We start from the raw sequence: 17,572 nt of genomic DNA on the forward strand, positions 1-17,572 counted from the left end.
GGGCCCAGCCTCAGGATAGAGGGGTGTTCATTAAAACTGAGATGTGGAGAAATTTCTTTAGCCAGAAGTTGGTGAATTTGTGGGATTTATTACCGCAGGCAGCTGTTGAGGCCAGGGTGTTGGCTGTATTTAAGGCAGAGCTTCATAGGTTCTTGATTAAACATAGCATCAAAGGTTATGGAGTAAAGGCCGGAGAGTGGGGCTGAGGAAAGGGAAAAAGGATCAGCCATTATTGAATAGCAGAGCAGACTCAATGGGTCAAATGACCTAATTCTACTCCAATGTCTGATCATTCAAAAAGAATGCCAACAATTCATCCCTGAGCACACTAGTCATCCAAATATTGACTCAGCCACATACATTCTTCTCTCTGGAAATTGAAGCTGTTGTAAACCTGGATACAGCAGCATCTATCAAACCAATCAATGGAAGGGACAGGCTGTACATTCATATTCTCCTTGGAAGAGATAGTCATAGAATCATGGAGACATAAAGCACAGGAAGGCTCTTTGGTCCATCTAGTCAATACCAAAACCATTAAAACTGCCTAGTTCCATCAAACTGCACCAGGATCATAGCTCTCCATAACCCTACTGTACATATACTTATCCAAACTTCTTTTAAACATTGAAACCAAGCTTGCGTGTACCACTTGAGATAGCAGCTCATTCCACACTCTCATGACCTTCTGTGTGAAGAGGTTTTCCCTCAAGTTCCTCTTAAACTTTTCATCTTTCATCCCTAACCCATGACCTCCAGTTGTCCCACCCAAACTCAGTGGTAAAAGCCAGCTTGCATTTATCCTATCTATACCCCTCATAATTTTGTATACCCCTATCAAATTTCCTCTCAATCTTCTATGTTCTAAGGAATAAAGTCCTAATCTATTCAAACTTTTAATATAATACAGGTCCTCCAACTTTAAATTTACACGTTACTCTTTCAACCTTATTTACATCTTTCCTGTAGGTAGGTGACCAAAACTGCACACAATAATCCAAATTAGAACTCAGCAATGTCTTACACAACTTCAACACAACATCCCATCTCCTATACCCAATACATTGATTTATGAAGACCAATATGCCAAAAGACTTCTTTATGACCATATCTACCTGTGACATCATTTTTAATGAATTATGCACCTGTATTCCCAGATGCCTTTGTTCCACCACACTCCTAGTGCCCTCCTGTTCACTGGGTAAGACCTTCCCTGGTTGGTCATATCAAAGTGCAATACTTCACACTTACCTGCACTAAATTCCATCTGTCTTTTCTTGCTTATTTTTTTCTGCTGATGCAGATATCTCTGCAAGCCATGATGGCCTTTTTTGTTGTCCACTTCATCCCTAGTCTTGGTGTCATCCACAAACTTGCTGATACAGTGAACCACATTATCATCAAGAACACTGATATTGATGACAAACGACAACAGACCCAGCAATGATCCTTGCGGCACACCACTAGTCACAGGCCTCCATTCAAAGAGGCACAATCTGTTACCTCTCTCTGGCTTCTCTCACAAAGCTAATATCTAATCCAATTTACTACCACATCTTTAATGCCAAGTGACTGTACCTTCTTAACCAACCTCCCATGCACGATCTTGTCAAATGCCTTGCTAAACTCCATGTAGACTGCATATAATCCCTTGCCGTCATTTACTTTCCTGTTAATTTCCTCGGAAAACTCGGCCATAACCTGCCATTCACAAAGCCATGCTGATGATCCTTAATTAGTCCATGTCTGTCAAAATACTTGTATATCCAGTTGTGTAGAATGCCTTCCAATAACTTTCCCACATCAGAGGTCATACACACTCACCTATAATTTCATGGTTTATGTTTAGAGCCTTTGTTAAACAGCAGAACAACATTAGCCATGTTTTAATCCCCTGGCACCTCACCTGTCACTACAGATGATTTAAATATCTCTGCTAGGGTCCCAGCAATTTCTGCACTTGCCTCCCGTGGGGTCTGAGGGAACACCTTGTCAGGCCCCGGGGATTTATGCACTCTGATTTGCCTTAGGATAGCAAACACCTCATCCTCTGTAATCTGTACAAGGTACGTGAAGTTGATGCCACTTTCCCTCACTTCTGTAGAATCTGTGCCTGTCTCCTGAGTAAATACTGATGCAAAAAAAATAATTTAATATCACGCCCATCTGTTTTGGCTCCACACATGGATTACCATTCTGATCTTCCTTGCAATCCTTTTACTCTTAATATATCTGTAGAATCCCTTAGAATTCTCATTGACCTTGTCTGCTAGAGCAACCTCATACCATCTTTTAGCCCTCCTGATTTCATTCCTAAGTGTTCCCTTGCACTTCTTATACTCCATAAGTACCTCCTTTGTTCCTACCTACCTCTACCTGCTATGCACCTCCTGTTTTCTCTTAACCAGGGCCTCAATATCTCTTGAAAACCAAGGTTCCCTACTCTTGTTACCTTTACCTTTTTATTCTGACAGGCACATGCAAGCTTTGTACTCTCAAAATTACCCTTTTGAAGGCCTCCCACTAACCAAGTATACCTTTGCCCGAAAACAGCCCACACTTGCCAGATCATTCTGATCCCATCAAAATTGGTCTTTCTCCAATTTAGAATCTGGAGCCACAGACAGACTTGAGCATTTCCATATTTACTTTGAAACAAATGGCATTATGATGACTTGATACAAAACATTCCCCTATACAAACTTCTGTCATCCTCCCTGTCTCAGTCCCTAAAAGCGGATCCCATATTGCACGTGCTGTCATTGGGATGTCTCCGTACTGATGAAGGAAACTTATCTGAAAACATTTGACAAACTCTGTCCCATCTAGACCTTTTACAGTATGGATTCACAGTCAATATGCGGAAAATCAAAATCACCTACAATAACAACCCTATGTTTCTTGCAACAGTCTGTGATCTCTCTACAAATTTCTTATTCCGAATTCCTATGACTGATGGGTGGTCTGTAATATATCTCCATTAATGTGGTCATACCTTTCTTATTTCACAGTTTCACGAAAAAGCGCCTCATTAGATGAGTTCTCCAGTCTGTCCTGACAGAGCACTGCTATGACCTTTTCCCTGACTGGTAATGCCACCCCTCCCCCTTAATCCCTCCTGCTCTGTCATGTCTAAAACAATGCAACTCCAGAATAATGAACTGCCTATCCCACCCCTCCTGCAACCAAGTCTCACTAATGGCTACAGTGTCATAATTCCAGGTGCTGATCCAGGTCCTGAGCTCATCCACCTTCCCTAGGATACTTCTTGCATTGAAATATACCATCTGAGAAACTTTTGATTTCCACCTTTCTCTGAATTCTTACTGACATCTGTCTCTACAACCTCTCAACTAACTGGTCTGTCAGTCTGGTTCCCATCTCCCTGCAATTCTAGTTTAAGAGTGTTATCTATCAGCAAGATGCCAGCTGCTGAAGCCATGGCCAATGTTGGAGCAGCACACATTAAAGACAAAAATATCCTTATATCCAATGCACCTTCACATACACTCAGTGGCCACTTTGTTAGGTACACCTATACACCTGATGTTAATGCAAATATCTAATCAGGGAATCATATGGCAGCAACTCAATGCAGACATGGTTAAGAGTTTTGGTTCTTGATCAGAAAAACATCAGAATGGGGACAATGTGGACAAAGATTCATTGCAATGGCTGGAAGTGAGGTGGGCTTGGTGGGGAGGGCAACTCCAAGCCAGGATGAAACACAGAGAACCTCCACTCCCAGCACCTTGTTAGCAAACATGCAGTCGCTGGAGAACAAAATTCAGGATCTGAGGACAAGTTTGCTGTATCAAAGGGAAATGAGAGATTGTCATGTTTGATGTTTGACTGAGACGTGGCTTACTCCCAGCATACCAGAATCATAGTTTGGAACTTCAACCACGCTTGTTTGAAGAAATCCCATCTCATTTACCATTAGCATAGAAACCTGTAGCACTAGAGGTCCCAACACACTAGACCACTGATATATGTTAAGATAAGGAATGCCTGGTGTTCCACGCCCAGCCAGCCTGTCCTTCTCCTACCTGCATACAGACAGAGGCTAAGAAACAATGAAGACTGGTCACAGAAGGCAGAGGAGCGGCTACAGGATTGCTTCAGGTCATTGCACTGGGCCACGTTCAAGGACTCATCTGAGGATCTGAATGAATGGTTGTCACGGACTTTATTAAAACACTTGGAATTGAGTGCATCACCACAAAATCATTCAGAGTCATCCCTAACCAGAAGCCTTGGACAAAGTATGAGATCCACAATCTCCAGAGGGCAAGATCAGAGGCATACAAGTCTACTAACCAAGAAAGTTACAAAAGTTCCAGGTACGATCTCCGAAAAGCCATCCCACAGGCAAAGTGGCAATCCTGGATTAAACTTGAGTCAACAAATGATGTTCGACAACAGTGGCAGGGCTTGAATGTTATTGCCTCATTTAAACTAAAATCAAGTGATTATATGCACAGAGCTTCGCTAATGATGAGCTCAATACCTTCTCTGCTCACTCTCACCATCAAAACCATTGTGGGGGCTCACAATGGTTCCTCCATCAAAACATGCAGAAACCATTGTGAGCTCCCACAGGCCACAACCCCTGTTGACCCTGTGATTTCAGTCCTTGAGGCTAATGTGTGAGCAGCCTTCATGAGGGTAAACCCACAAAAGCATCTGGCCCAGATGGGGTACCTGGCCAAGTACTAAAGACCTGTGCTGTACAACTGACTGTAGTGTTCACTGAGATCTTTAACCACTTGCTTCAGCAGTCTGATGTACCCACCTGCTTCAAGCAGACCATTTATGTCAGTGCCTCTGACGAGCATGGCAACCTGCCTCAGTGTCTATCAAACAGAAGTAATTATGTCTACAGTGAAGAAGTGTTTTGAATGGTTGGTAATGAAACATATCAACTCCTGCCTAAGAAGCAATTTGGAACCACTCCAATTTGCCTACCGGCACAATAGATCCACAGCAGATGCCATCTCATTGACTTTTCACTCAACCCTGGAACACCTTGACAGCAAAAATGCATACATCAGGATGTTCTTTATCAAATGCAGCTCAGTATTCAATACTATCATTCCCTCAAAACTAATTAATAAGCATAAAGACCTTGACGTCAATACCTCCTTATATGATGGGATCCTTGATTTCCTCACTTGTAGACCCCAGTCAGTTCTGATTGGCAACAACATCCCCTCCTCAATCTGCATCAGCACAGGTGCACAACAAGGCTGTGTGCTTAGCCCCCTGTTCTAATTGCTTTACATTATGACTCTGTGGCTAAGCACAGCTCCAATGCCATATTCAAGTTTGCTGATGACTCCACTGTTACAGGCCAAATCAAAGCTGATGATGAATCTGACTGAGTGGTGCCACAGCAACAACCTCTTACTCAATGTCAGCAAGGCCAAAGAGCTGATTATTGACTCCAGTAGGAGGAAAGCAGAGGTCCATGAGCCAGTCCGTATGAGGATCAGAGGTGGAGACGGTCAGCAACTTTACATTCCTTAGTGTTATCATTGTAGCGGACGTGTTCTGGGCCCAGTATATAATGCCTCTATTTTCTTTGGAGAATGTGGAGATTCAGCTTGACATCTAAAACTCCGACAAGCTTCTTTAGATGTGTAGTGAAGATTATTTTGAGTGGTTGAAACACTAATGTCCTTGAACAGAAAATCCTACAGAAGATAATGGGTATGGCTTAGTCCATCATGGGTAAATCTCTCCCCACCATTGAGCACATCTAGATGAAACATTATTGCAGTAAAGCAACATCCATCATCAGGGGCCCCCACCATCCAGGTCATGTTCTCTTCTCAATGCTGCTATCAGGAAGAAGGTACAGGAACCTCAGGACTCCCAGCACCAGTTTCAAGAACAGTTATTACCCCTTAGCCATCAGGCTCTTGAACAAAGGGGATGACATCACTCAACTTCACTTGCCCCATCATTGAAATGTTCCCACAACCTATGGACTTGCCTTCAAGGACTCTTCATCTCACTTTCTTGATATTTATTGCTTATTTATTATTATTATTATTATTTCTTTCTTGTCCTATTTGCACAGTTTGCTAACTGTTTGGATACCCAAGTTGGAGCAGTCTTTCAATTGATTCAGTAATGGTTATTACTATATTATAGATTGATTAAGTATGCCCACAAGAAAATGAATCGCAAGATTGCATATGGTGACATGTATATATTTTGATAATAATCTTACTTTGAACTTTGAAATTTGAAATGTGATTTAAATGGTTTTGACTGTAGAACAATTGTTGGTGTCAGACTGGGTGGTTTGAGTATATCAGAAACTGTTGATCATCTGGAATTTTCATGCACAACAGCCTCTAACGCTCACAGAGAATGGTGCAAAAGACAAAAGCATCCAGTACAACAGTTCTGTGGGCAGAAACACCTTGTCAAAGAGAGAGGTCAGAGGAGAATGGCCAGACTGGTTCAAGCTGACAGGAAGGCGACAGATAATCATGTGTCATAAAAGTTGTGTGCAGAAGAGCATCTCTGAACATGTAGCAAATTGAACCTTGAAGTCATGTGCTGCAGCAGCAGAAGAACACGAACGTACACTTAGTGGCCACTTTATTATGCGCAGGAGGTACCTCATGAAGTGTTGACTGAGTGTATGTCATTCATTGTCCTCTTCCTGCACCCTTTCAGGTTTATAAAGTAGAAATGATGTAAACTATCGCTATTTACTTATCTTCCTTCTTGCCAGTCTCCCACACCACAACGTTACCCCTGTATGTTTTCCCTCATTTAATTCATTCATTAATATAGCATTGCCAGGCAAGTGTAGGAAGATAATAATGATGATGAAAATGCATCATCATTTGATTTCATAGTCTGACAGGCAGTTCAGAAACTGATACCGTATGCAATATAGGAGAGAGAGTACCAAGGTGGGATCCATGAGGTAAGACACCGGATGCATGTATTTAGGGCAAAGCATAAGGATAATGCAATTGCAGCCTTGTGGAAGATTGAGATTGTACATAAGTTCACCACAAATGACCCAGATGACATGTTCAGGGTAGCTTTCAGGAGACTGAAAAAAGAAAGATTTGCCAAGTCTGCTGCAAAAGGTTTGGTTCGATATTATGGAAAAATCCAGTACTAACTTGCCACAAGAATATAAAGCCTAAGCTTTATAAGCACACTTCACTTATGTGGGATAAACCCAAGCACACTTCTCTAACCACAATTCCCTGGTGCCCAGACTCGGTGGAAGCTCAGGCACTAGTCAAAGCTGTTTGTTTACACCTTTACCAACATAGCACCTCGCACCACAGGTGTGCAAGTTCATTGTCAGTCGAGGAGTTCTTATAAAAACCTATTCAAAAAGGCTGTCTGTTTCGTATTGTGAATAATTGCCCAGTAAGATATGTTCTTGGAAAAGCCCTTCTTAGGACTCTGCTTGCATACCAATAACGCTGGAAATATTTGACTCTGACTTGGAAGTTTGGCAGCAACAGATTAATTGCCTGCACATGTTGTTTGGCAAGCATCAGTAAAGTCTTAGACCATAATGAGACAATTCCCCTCAGAGAGCTGTAGTATGGATATTTCATTTTTGTAAAGATTCACGGAACTATCAACAATGCCTTTGGTCATGATTTTTATATTTTAATGCTTCTGCTGAAAGAACAGTTTAAAAAAAAAACAGGGATACAACAGCAGAGGAGTGGAAATAATTGGATTGCTTTTTCAATGACTCAAATTCCGCCATATGGGTTGAATTGCTGTTGGTATTGCAATATGTGAATGATGCAGTATCAAGGCATCTTTTTGGTCAGTTTTATTATGAATTGCCAAACTCACATTATAAAATGCCCCTAATATATTAATAATTAATGTACTTGACCTCAGGAGTTTTAGGGTTTATACTGTGGTGCAGTAGTGGAGTTTCTGCCTTACAGCTGCAGTGACCTAGGTTCAATCCTGACCTGCTCATGCAGAGCTTGCACATTCTCCCTATGACCACATGGGATTCCTCCAAATGTTTCAGATTCCTCCCATATCTCAACAATGTGCAGAGCAGTAGGTTAACTAGCCAATATAAATTGCCAGCTAGTGTACAGATGTGTGGTAGGATCTGGGGGCTGTACTGAATGAATTAAATGCTACTAGTGTAAATGTGTGACTGGTAATTGGCATTGATGTTATATGACTGTATAAGTCTACTTTATAGGGAAGACAAAATATTGTTTCTATCAAATCTCAGGAGCTGGTCTCAGTTCCAAAAAACTAAAGCAGTTTTTATTCCCTCTATTGCAGGTGCGAGGGGTCTGGAAATAGGATGTCTTGCCTGTCTTAAAGTCTGACAAAGTGTTTCATCTGAACAATGAAAAAATAATGAGTAGAAGGGCAACAAAGCGAACTACTTTAACTGAACGGCAAACATACCAATACTTGATAGGAAGGCAGCAGGTAAGTGGATATCTGAAGTTTCATGCCACTTACAGCCGGCGGAGTACAGCCCGATGGTAGGATAATGGTTCTAGCCTACGTGAAATTCCAACTTGCCCGAGGGATTTGGGGAGCACCTTCCAGTGAGATTTCATCTCCTAACTAACTGAATTCTACTAAACTCAGAAATTTTGTTAGTGACTGAAAAGGAAAGCTGATCTGCTACAAAAGGGTAGATTTATACTATTACCCATCTGAAGCATCTGAACTTGGATTCCTTCGCACAGGCACCAGCAGACAAGCCAAGCACTTCCAGGATCTTCTGTTTTAATTTCAACCTTATAAGGTTTCAGACTCAATACAGTTACCACTAGAAATGTTCTACGTATGGCCAACCAGCTTGTTGGTAATATCAATATACATTGAGGAACATAAACTGTACTGCTGTAGACATCTATTAATACACTAATGTACCCCATCAGAGGGGAGCACTAGCTCAGATTAATCTGACTGTTGCCATTGATTGGACCTGAGGGTCAGCCTTTAAAATTTATATGGTTGTCTATGCCTCTATTCCTTCTATCAAGGTTCATGACCATACACTTTCCTAAACTGTATTCGATCTGCTACTTCTTTGCCCATTTTCCTAATCTGTCCAAGCTCTCCTATAGACTGCCTACCTCCTCAGCACTACTTGCCCCTCCACCTATCTTTGTATGATCTGCAGACTTGGTCACAAAGCCATCAGTTCCGTCATCCAGATCATTAACTTATAATGAGAAAAGTCAAAGACCCAACCCTGCAGAACACCACTGGTCACTGGCAGCCAACCAGAAACGACCCCGAGTATTCCTAGCTTTGCCTCCTGCCAGTCAGCTAAACTTCTATCCCTACTAATATATTTTCTATAATACCATGGGTTCTAATTTTGATGAGCAGCCTCATGTACGGCAGCTTTTCAAATGCCTTCTAAAAATCCAAGTACAGTAAACAATATCCATTGATTCTCCTTTGCTTATCTAGCCTCAAAGACTTCTAATAGATTTGTTAGGCAAGGTTTCCCCTTGAGGAAACCATGCTGATTTTGGTCTATTTTGTCATGTACCTCCTTCAGAATAAGAGTACAGTAACATTTGCAATTTATCAGTCCTCTAGAACCATTTCAGTATTTAATGATTCTTGAAAGGTCACCACAAGTTCTGCAACTACCCCCTTCCGAACCCTGGGGTGTAGTCCATCTGTCCAGGTGATTGATCTAACTTTAGACCTTTCAGCTTCCCAAGCACCTCCTTCTTACTAATAGCAACTGTGGTGAACTACGCGTGCCTGTCTGGAAATGCCCCCTGCTGACTGCTCCTGTGGCTCCTCCCACAGACCCCTGTATAAAGGCGATCAGAGCCTGGGCCCGGCCTCTCTGTCTCCAGGATGTAGTGTGGTGGTCACTCACTGCTGGTTCCTTCTTCCAGTCAATAAAAGCCGATATCTCACCTTTACGCCTCAGAGTTATTGATGGTGCATCAGCAACTACACTCACTTCTGCCCTGTGACTCACTCAAATTTCTGGCATGCTGCTGGTGTTTTCCACAAAGACTGACACATAGTACTTATTCAGCTTGTCTGCCATTTCTTCGTACACTATTCGCTACCTCGCCAGTGTCATTTTTCAGCTTTTCCATGTTCACTGTTGCCTCTCTTTTAGTCTTTACATGCTGTATCTGAAAAGAAAATTTTTGGTATCATATTTTATATTAGTGGCTGGCTTAACTTTATGTTTCATCTTTTCACTCCTTATTGCTTGTTAGTTGACTTCCTCTGGTTTGTAAATTTTGCGATCCTCCTGCTTCCTACTGGCTTTTACAATATCGTATGCCCTCTCTTTTGCTTTTTCTTGACTCCCCTTGTCAATCACAATTCCTTCACCCTCCCTTGAGAATGCTTCCTCTTCTTTGAGTTCAAAGGTTCAGTTAGCACCAAAGCATGTTTCCATATACAACTCTGAAATTTGTCTTCTTCAGATAGCCACTTAACAAAGAACATGAAAGTCATTCAGAGAGAAACATCAAACCCACCCCGCCGCCACACACACACACACACACACACACACACACACACACACACACACACACACCATCCTGTTCATCGACCTCCAAAACAGAATAGGCGCATCGATTCACCCCCTCCAAATAAAAGCAACCCCTCCCCCACACAGAAACCTAACAGAGCCTCAACCCTAAATAACCCTCTCTTTGCACAACAAGATGGAAAAGAAACCTGATTCCTTTCATTCAAGGATCAATCATTTTGTTTTATTTTGCATAGAATCAGAAGACCTCTGTTAATTAATTGCAGGAGTACAGAAGAGCTGGAGATTGTTTTGAGTATCTGTCAAAAGAAGATGGAAGAGGTGAGGGAGGTGAAGTACCGAAGTCAGAAGGCGAAAGGATACGTGAACCCACCAGATGGAGGCTGGGGCTGGATGATAGTCGTCCATTTCTTTCTGGTAAGAAAGCAAGTTTCAATTTTGCTTTTGCTTTTTAGGATGAGATGAGATACCTTCAGGGCAGATTTATTCTTCTGCCACAGACAGCTAACTTCAAATCCCTTGTGGGCCAATAGAATTGGAAATATCTTCTTCATGGTTGTTGCAGCAGCCTTAGCATTTTCAGATTGTTGCTTTGTTGGCACAAGCACAAAGTTGAGAGACGTCAATTTAGTGTGAGAAATACAAAGATTCGGTTGTACGCTGGTTCTGAGATTGAATTCAAGGAGACAATCTGGAGTTGCAGTCTTGCTACGCCCTGCCTGAATAAGTTAATACTCACTGCTTCCTCAACACTACCTGCCCCACCTATCTTTATATTGCCCTCAAACTTGGCCAAAGAGCCATCAATTCCATCATTCAAATCACTGACATATAATCCAACAAGAAGCAGTCCCAACGCCAACTCCTGTGGAACACTACAAGTCACCAGTAGCCAGTCAGAAAGGCCCCCTTTATTCACACACTTCACCTCCTGCCAATCAGTCAATGCTTTATCCATGCTAGTATCTTTCCTGTAATACCATGGCTCTTATCTTGCTAAGTAGCCTCAAATGTGTGGCACCTTGTTAAAGGACTTCTGAAAATCCAAGAACATTTCATCCACAGATTCTCCTTTGTGTATCCTGCTTGTTAATTCCTCAAAGAATTCCAAGAAATTTGTGAAGCAAGATTTTTCCTTAAAGAATCCATCCTGACTTTGGCCTATTTTACCATGTGCCTCCAAGTACACCAAAACCTCATCCTTAACAATCAACTCCAACATCATCCCAACCATTGAGGTCAGAATGACTAGCCTATAATTTCCTTTCTTTTGCCTCCCTCCCTTCTAGATGAGTGGAGTGACATTTGCAATTTTCCAGTCCTCCAGAATCTAGTGATTCTTTAAAGATCATTACTACTACCCCCAGAATCTTTTCAACTACCTCTTTCAGAATCCTGGGGTAGAGTCCATGTGGTCCAGGTTATTTATTACTTTTCAGAATTTACAGCTTCCCAAGCATCTTCTCTCTAGTAATAGCAACTGCATTCACTTCTGCCTTGTAGCACTCTCAAAATTCCAGCATACTGCAAGTGTCTTCCATAGTGAGGACGGATGCAAAATATTTATTTAACTTGACTGTCATTTCCTTGTTCCCCATTGCTACCTCTCCAGCCTCTTTTTCAGTTGTCCACTATCTACTCTTGCCTCTCTTTTCCTCCTTATATATCTGAGAAAACTTTTGGTATCCTCTTTGATATTATTAGTTAGCTTACTTTCATATTTCATCTTTTCCCTCCTATGGCTTTTTTTAATTGCCTTTTGTTTGTTTTTAATAGCTTCCTAATTCTTGAGCTTCTGATTAATTTTTATCCTATTATATGCCCTCTTTTGTTTTTATGTTGACATTGCCCTCTCTTGTAAGCCATGGTGGTGTCATCCCATCTTTGAAATATTTCTTCCTCTTTGGGATGTATCCATCCTGTGCATTTGGAATTGCTCCTAGAAACTCCAACCATTGCTGCTCTGCCATCTTCCCTGTTAGTGTCCCTTTCCATTCAACTTTGGCCAGCTCCTCTCTCATGCCTCTGTATTTTGTTTTACTCCACTGTAATACAGATACATGTGACTTAAGTTTCTCTTTCTCAAATTGTGGAAGCAATTCAATCATAGTATGATGACTGTCTCGTAAGGGTTTCTTTATCTTAAGCTCCCTAATCAAATCCAGTTCATTGCACAATACCTAATCCAGAATAGCTGATCCCCTAGTGGGCTCATGCACAAGCTACTCTTAAAAATAACATCTTGTAGGCCTTCTATAAACTCACTCTCTTGGGATCCAAAATCAGTACCAACCCGATTTTCCTAACTTACCTTCATGTTGAAGTCCCCCATGACTACTGTATCATTGTCTTTTTAACATGCATTCTCTATCTCCTACTGTAATTTACAGCCCACATCCTGTCAATTATTTGGAGTTTTATATACAACTACCATCAGTTTTTGTTATCCTTTCAGTTTCTAAACTCTAGCCACAAGGATTCTGTATCTTCTGATCCTATGTTACATCTTTCTAAGGATTTGATTTGATTTTTCACCAACAGAGCTACACCACTCCCTTTGCTTTCCAGCTTGTCCTTTCTATACAATTTGTATCCTTGGATGTTAAGCCCCCAGCTACAATCATCTTTCAGCTACGACCCAGTGATGCCCACAACATTATGCCTGCCAATCTCTAGTGCATATATACTGCAGTAGTATTTGCCACCTTTTTTGATTTTGTTCTCCCTTTACACTGCAAATCATCACACTGACTGCAATTTTGCCTATTATCTGCCTATCCTTCCAGCCAGTCTCACTACACACAACCTCTGCTTGTATACCAACTGCCCCAGTTTCAGCCCCATCACTCAGTTTCCTTTCTCCCTGCCATTTTGGTTTAAACCCTCCACAAATGTTCAAGCATACCAGCCCACAAGGATTTTGTACAGGTCATACCTTCCCTAGAAGAGATTCCAATGATCCAAAAATCTGAAACACTGCCTCCTGTGCCAGTTCCTCTGCTCTGTATTCATCTGCCAAATTATCCCATTCTTTCCCTCACTGACGCAAGGCACAAGCAGCAATCCAGAGATTACTGCTCTGGAGGTCCAAGACTTCTGGCTATTCACCCTCCCCATGGAGGGTTAGGATCTTGCATTGATTAAATTTTTCTTCTGTAGTGGTAATTACCTCATTTTTCTGGGTTGTGTTTTCATTTATGTTTCACGTGTATTTATCAGGATTGCATATACTCGTGTGAACTGTTGGATCCTGTTTTTATTGATAAAAGTATGTTCTTAGAATTTTAATCTGACTTACATAATTTTTAATATCTGTTATTTCTCTTCCTCCTTCTGTCCTAGGTAGTGTTAATCTAAGTGCGTTCAAGTGTACATAGTGCTTTCTAAAATTTGTCCTTACAGTTATTAGTTTTCTTTGTAAATTTTCCAGACGGCCAAGATATCATGCCAAAGGAATACATTAATATGCGTGCAGGGGAAGTGTTTATTGCTTTGTTATATTTTTATTATTGAGCTCTGTTTGGTAGATTTTCTTCAGCATTAAAGAAAGTTCTTTCAAACTTTTATCCCTTTATTGCACTATGATCTATTTTCTTTGCTTGTTGATATCCCAGATATTTATGTTTCATATCCATCAATCTGCTGTATTGTAACCTGCTGCTCTGTTTTGTATTCGATTAACTCTATTGCACATTTCTTTGTTTAAAGTTCTGCACTTACAAGTATCAATTCTGAAGCTCAAGTTTATATCTTTAGAAAGTAGTTCTACTATTGAATTAATTGATTTAGCTTTATTGATGAAGGAGCGTGTAATTTCATATTGCCCACGTATGGAAGGTGTGTTCAAAACATATTTTGTTTGGTTTTCTGTGACTTGATACCAAATTTGTATGCCTTTCAGTAAATTAGAAAGCAAGTTTAAAGCTAAACAAAACCATAATGGGGTTAGAGCATCATCCTGGATAACACCTTGGTTTATTTTGATAATGCTGGTTGTTCTTCTTTGATTCTTAATAGATAGGGTGATTATAGTATGCCAATACTTCATCAGATGTTGCAGGAATTTCAAAAGTATTGGGCGTAGCTTATATATATTAAGAGCTTCTATTAACCATGAGTGTGGACAGAGTCAAATGCTTTTTGGTAATATTACAACATAAATTGTTGTTATTATAAGACTATAAGATAAGGAGGCAATTTAACTCATTGAGTCTGCTCCGCCATTTCATCGTGTCTGATTCAGTTCCTTCTCAGCCCCAATCTCCTGCCTCCCCCCCCCCCCCCCCCCCGTATCCCTTCACGGCCTGACTAATCAAGAATCCATCCAATGCTGCCTTAGAGACATCCAAGGGCTTGGCCTCCGCAGCTGTTTGGCAATGAATTCCACAGATTCACCACCCTCTGGCTTAAGAAGTTCCTCCTCGTCTCCATTCTAAATGGACATCCCTCTATTCTGAGGCTGCGTCCTCTGGTCTTAGACTCTCCCATTACTTGTATTTGCACAGTTGGACTTCTTTTGCACATTGGCTGTTTGTCCATCATCGTGTGTAGTTTTTCATTGATTCTACTGTGTTACTTTTTACCTACTCCGAATGTCCAAAAGTAAGTGAATCGTCGGGCAGTATATGGTGACATATATGCACTTTGACAATAAATTTAATTCAAACTTTGAAATTCAAGGACAGTTACTAAAGGGAATGCCACAGACAGCCACAAATCTTCCTCTTTCTAAAGTTAACTGTGCATTTTACTCTAAGTTTAGTTACACTTTAAAAATCAGAATACAGATGAAGTTTTAGCCTGTGTGATTATTGACTTTCAATTGACTTTAGAAAGAACTCGTGCTTTCAAGGAGCATGAGTTTAGAAAACCTCAGCACACAAACAATTCATGATATGTTGAACCAGATCATTAATTTAAAGTGGGTTGGAAATTATCCAGCATTTATGATGTGTTCATGATTCCTGAGAAGCTCTGCCATTCATCCCCCTGAATATTGCGGGCTTACGGTTGGTGGGAATTATGACCATGCACTATTTGTTCACTTTAACAAGTAGAAGAGGGCTGTAGCAACCAGATTCTCCAGTACAGAGCACAAACACTTCCCTAGTTAAAACCTATGAATAATTTATATTCATAAATAAGTGAAAGAATCTTGGCAACAAGGAACAAAAAAGTTATGTCCTTGAATCCTGAAATTTCCTCAGAACTATTGCAGGAACAGTGCTCCAGCAATGTAAGCTGTATGCTAACCTCCGCTGCTGCCTGTTTCACATTTGTATTTTCTCCTTGTAACTGGGTGAGTTTTCTTCAGGTGCTCCATCTTCCTCCCACGTTTCAATGATGCGTGGGTTGGTAGTTTAATCGGCACTGTAAATTATCCGTTTTATGTGGGTAGGTGGTAGATTCTAGGGAGATTTGCTGGAAATTAGGGCAGAATATTAAAAAAAAGATTCATGTAAAAGACTACTTAATGATCAGTGCAGGCTCAGTGGGACAAAAGGCCTGGTTCCATACCAGGTGACTCCACAGATATACAAGCTGGTGGCTACTAGTGAGAAAGTGAAAAGTATTAAAGTTTAAAAATAACTTCTTCCAAACAGAGTGTGATGTGGTAACTATTTTCTCAAAGCTCAGGTTAAACAATTCCTCCTTAGAAAGAACTATCACCCCTCTCCTACCATAGTCTGCCTTCTGCCCCTTTTGATTTTAAGGTGTTCTCTCTGGCGTCAGCAAATGTGTAAATCTGAACTGCAAATGATTTGACTTGGAGACACAACAGGCTACAGACGCTGGGACCCTTTGACCTGATTATCTTTCCTGGTAATATGAAGAGAAATTTTCATTTCGAGTGTTTCAAGATCATCATTTTAGGTTGAACTAGAACATTGCTTTGAGAGGTTGGTCATGGCAAAAATCAACCTGCCTCCACAAGGGCCTGGACCCACTGCAATTTGCCTATCGCCACAATAGGTCAATAACCCACAATCTCATTGGCACTCTATGCGGCCTTGGATCATTTGGGCAATACAAATACCTATATCAGGATGCTCTATTGACTACAGCTCAGTGCTTAACACCATCATTCCTACAGTTCTGATTTTAAAAAAACTTACAGAACCTTGGCCTCTGCAACTGGATCCTCAACTTCCTAAGCGGAAGACTATAATCTATGGGATTTTGGGACAACATCTTCACCTCGTTGACAATCAACACTGGTGCACCTCAGGGACATGTGCTTAGCCCATGGCTCTCCTCATTCTACACATTCCTGTGTGACTAGACACAGCTAAAATGCTATTTACAAATTTGCTGATGAAACAACCATTGTTGGCAGAATCTCAGATGGTGACCGAAGGATGTACAGGAGCGAGATCTATTAACTAGTTGAGTGGTGTTGCAGCAACAACTTTGCACTCAACATCAGTAAGACTAAAGAACTGTTTGTGGACTTCAGAAAGAGTCAGTCAAGGGAGCACCCAGCAGTCCTCATAGAGGGATCTGGTGGAGAGAATGAGCAACTTCAAGTTGCTGAGTGTTGACATCTCTGAGGAACTAAGCTGGATGCAGCTATAAAGAAGGCAAGACACTGGCTATATTTCATTAGGTGTTATGGTCCGGTCCAGAACCTGGATTCCGGGTCTTGATCCAGTTTGCAGACTCCGGACTCCAGGTCTTGTAGCCGACTGTCCTTTCACCCTTGAGCCCAAGTAGTCACACCTGTGGATCATCGTGGTTTGTTGGGGCTCAAAGAGGCGCACCTGATGCCCATCGGCTGGCGGTGTATATAGAGGGCGCTGGGACTGAGTGGAGTTGGGGGGTTGTCCTGGCTTGGAGTTCTCCTGGTTAAAGATGAGTTCTTTGAGTAAGTCTGGCAGTTACCCCAGACCTCGTTCCCTTCCTATCCCTTGCCTCTGTCAGGCAAGCCTGGCTGGACTGCCATTGCTTGGTGGGGGACTCTGCTCCTTTCCATCCCTTGCTGCTGATGGGTTGTACCTGCAACCTATCCAAATGCCCTGAGACCTGCCCAGGTCCCTGTGTTCCTCC

The 17,572-nt window shown here is 41.5% G+C and overlaps 1 protein-coding gene across 3 annotated transcripts in view; it reads left to right on the forward strand.

The window, feature by feature from the left end:
• slc16a4 (solute carrier family 16 member 4) overlaps positions 1–17,572 on the forward strand; it is a 95,271-nt gene that overhangs the window by 23,848 nt on the left and 53,851 nt on the right. For all 3 annotated transcript variants that reach the window (XM_059950375.1, XM_059950376.1, XM_059950377.1), the window contains exons 2-3: positions 8,311–8,463; positions 10,792–10,942. In XM_059950375.1, the coding sequence (XP_059806358.1) occupies positions 10,838–10,942 (105 nt within the window). In that variant the 5' untranslated portion in view covers positions 8,311–8,463; positions 10,792–10,837. The remainder of the gene's footprint in view (positions 1–8,310; positions 8,464–10,791; positions 10,943–17,572) is intronic.

This window comes from Hypanus sabinus, chromosome 25, assembly GCF_030144855.1.
Source record: "Hypanus sabinus isolate sHypSab1 chromosome 25, sHypSab1.hap1, whole genome shotgun sequence".
Classification (NCBI taxonomy): domain Eukaryota; kingdom Metazoa; phylum Chordata; class Chondrichthyes; order Myliobatiformes; family Dasyatidae; genus Hypanus; species Hypanus sabinus.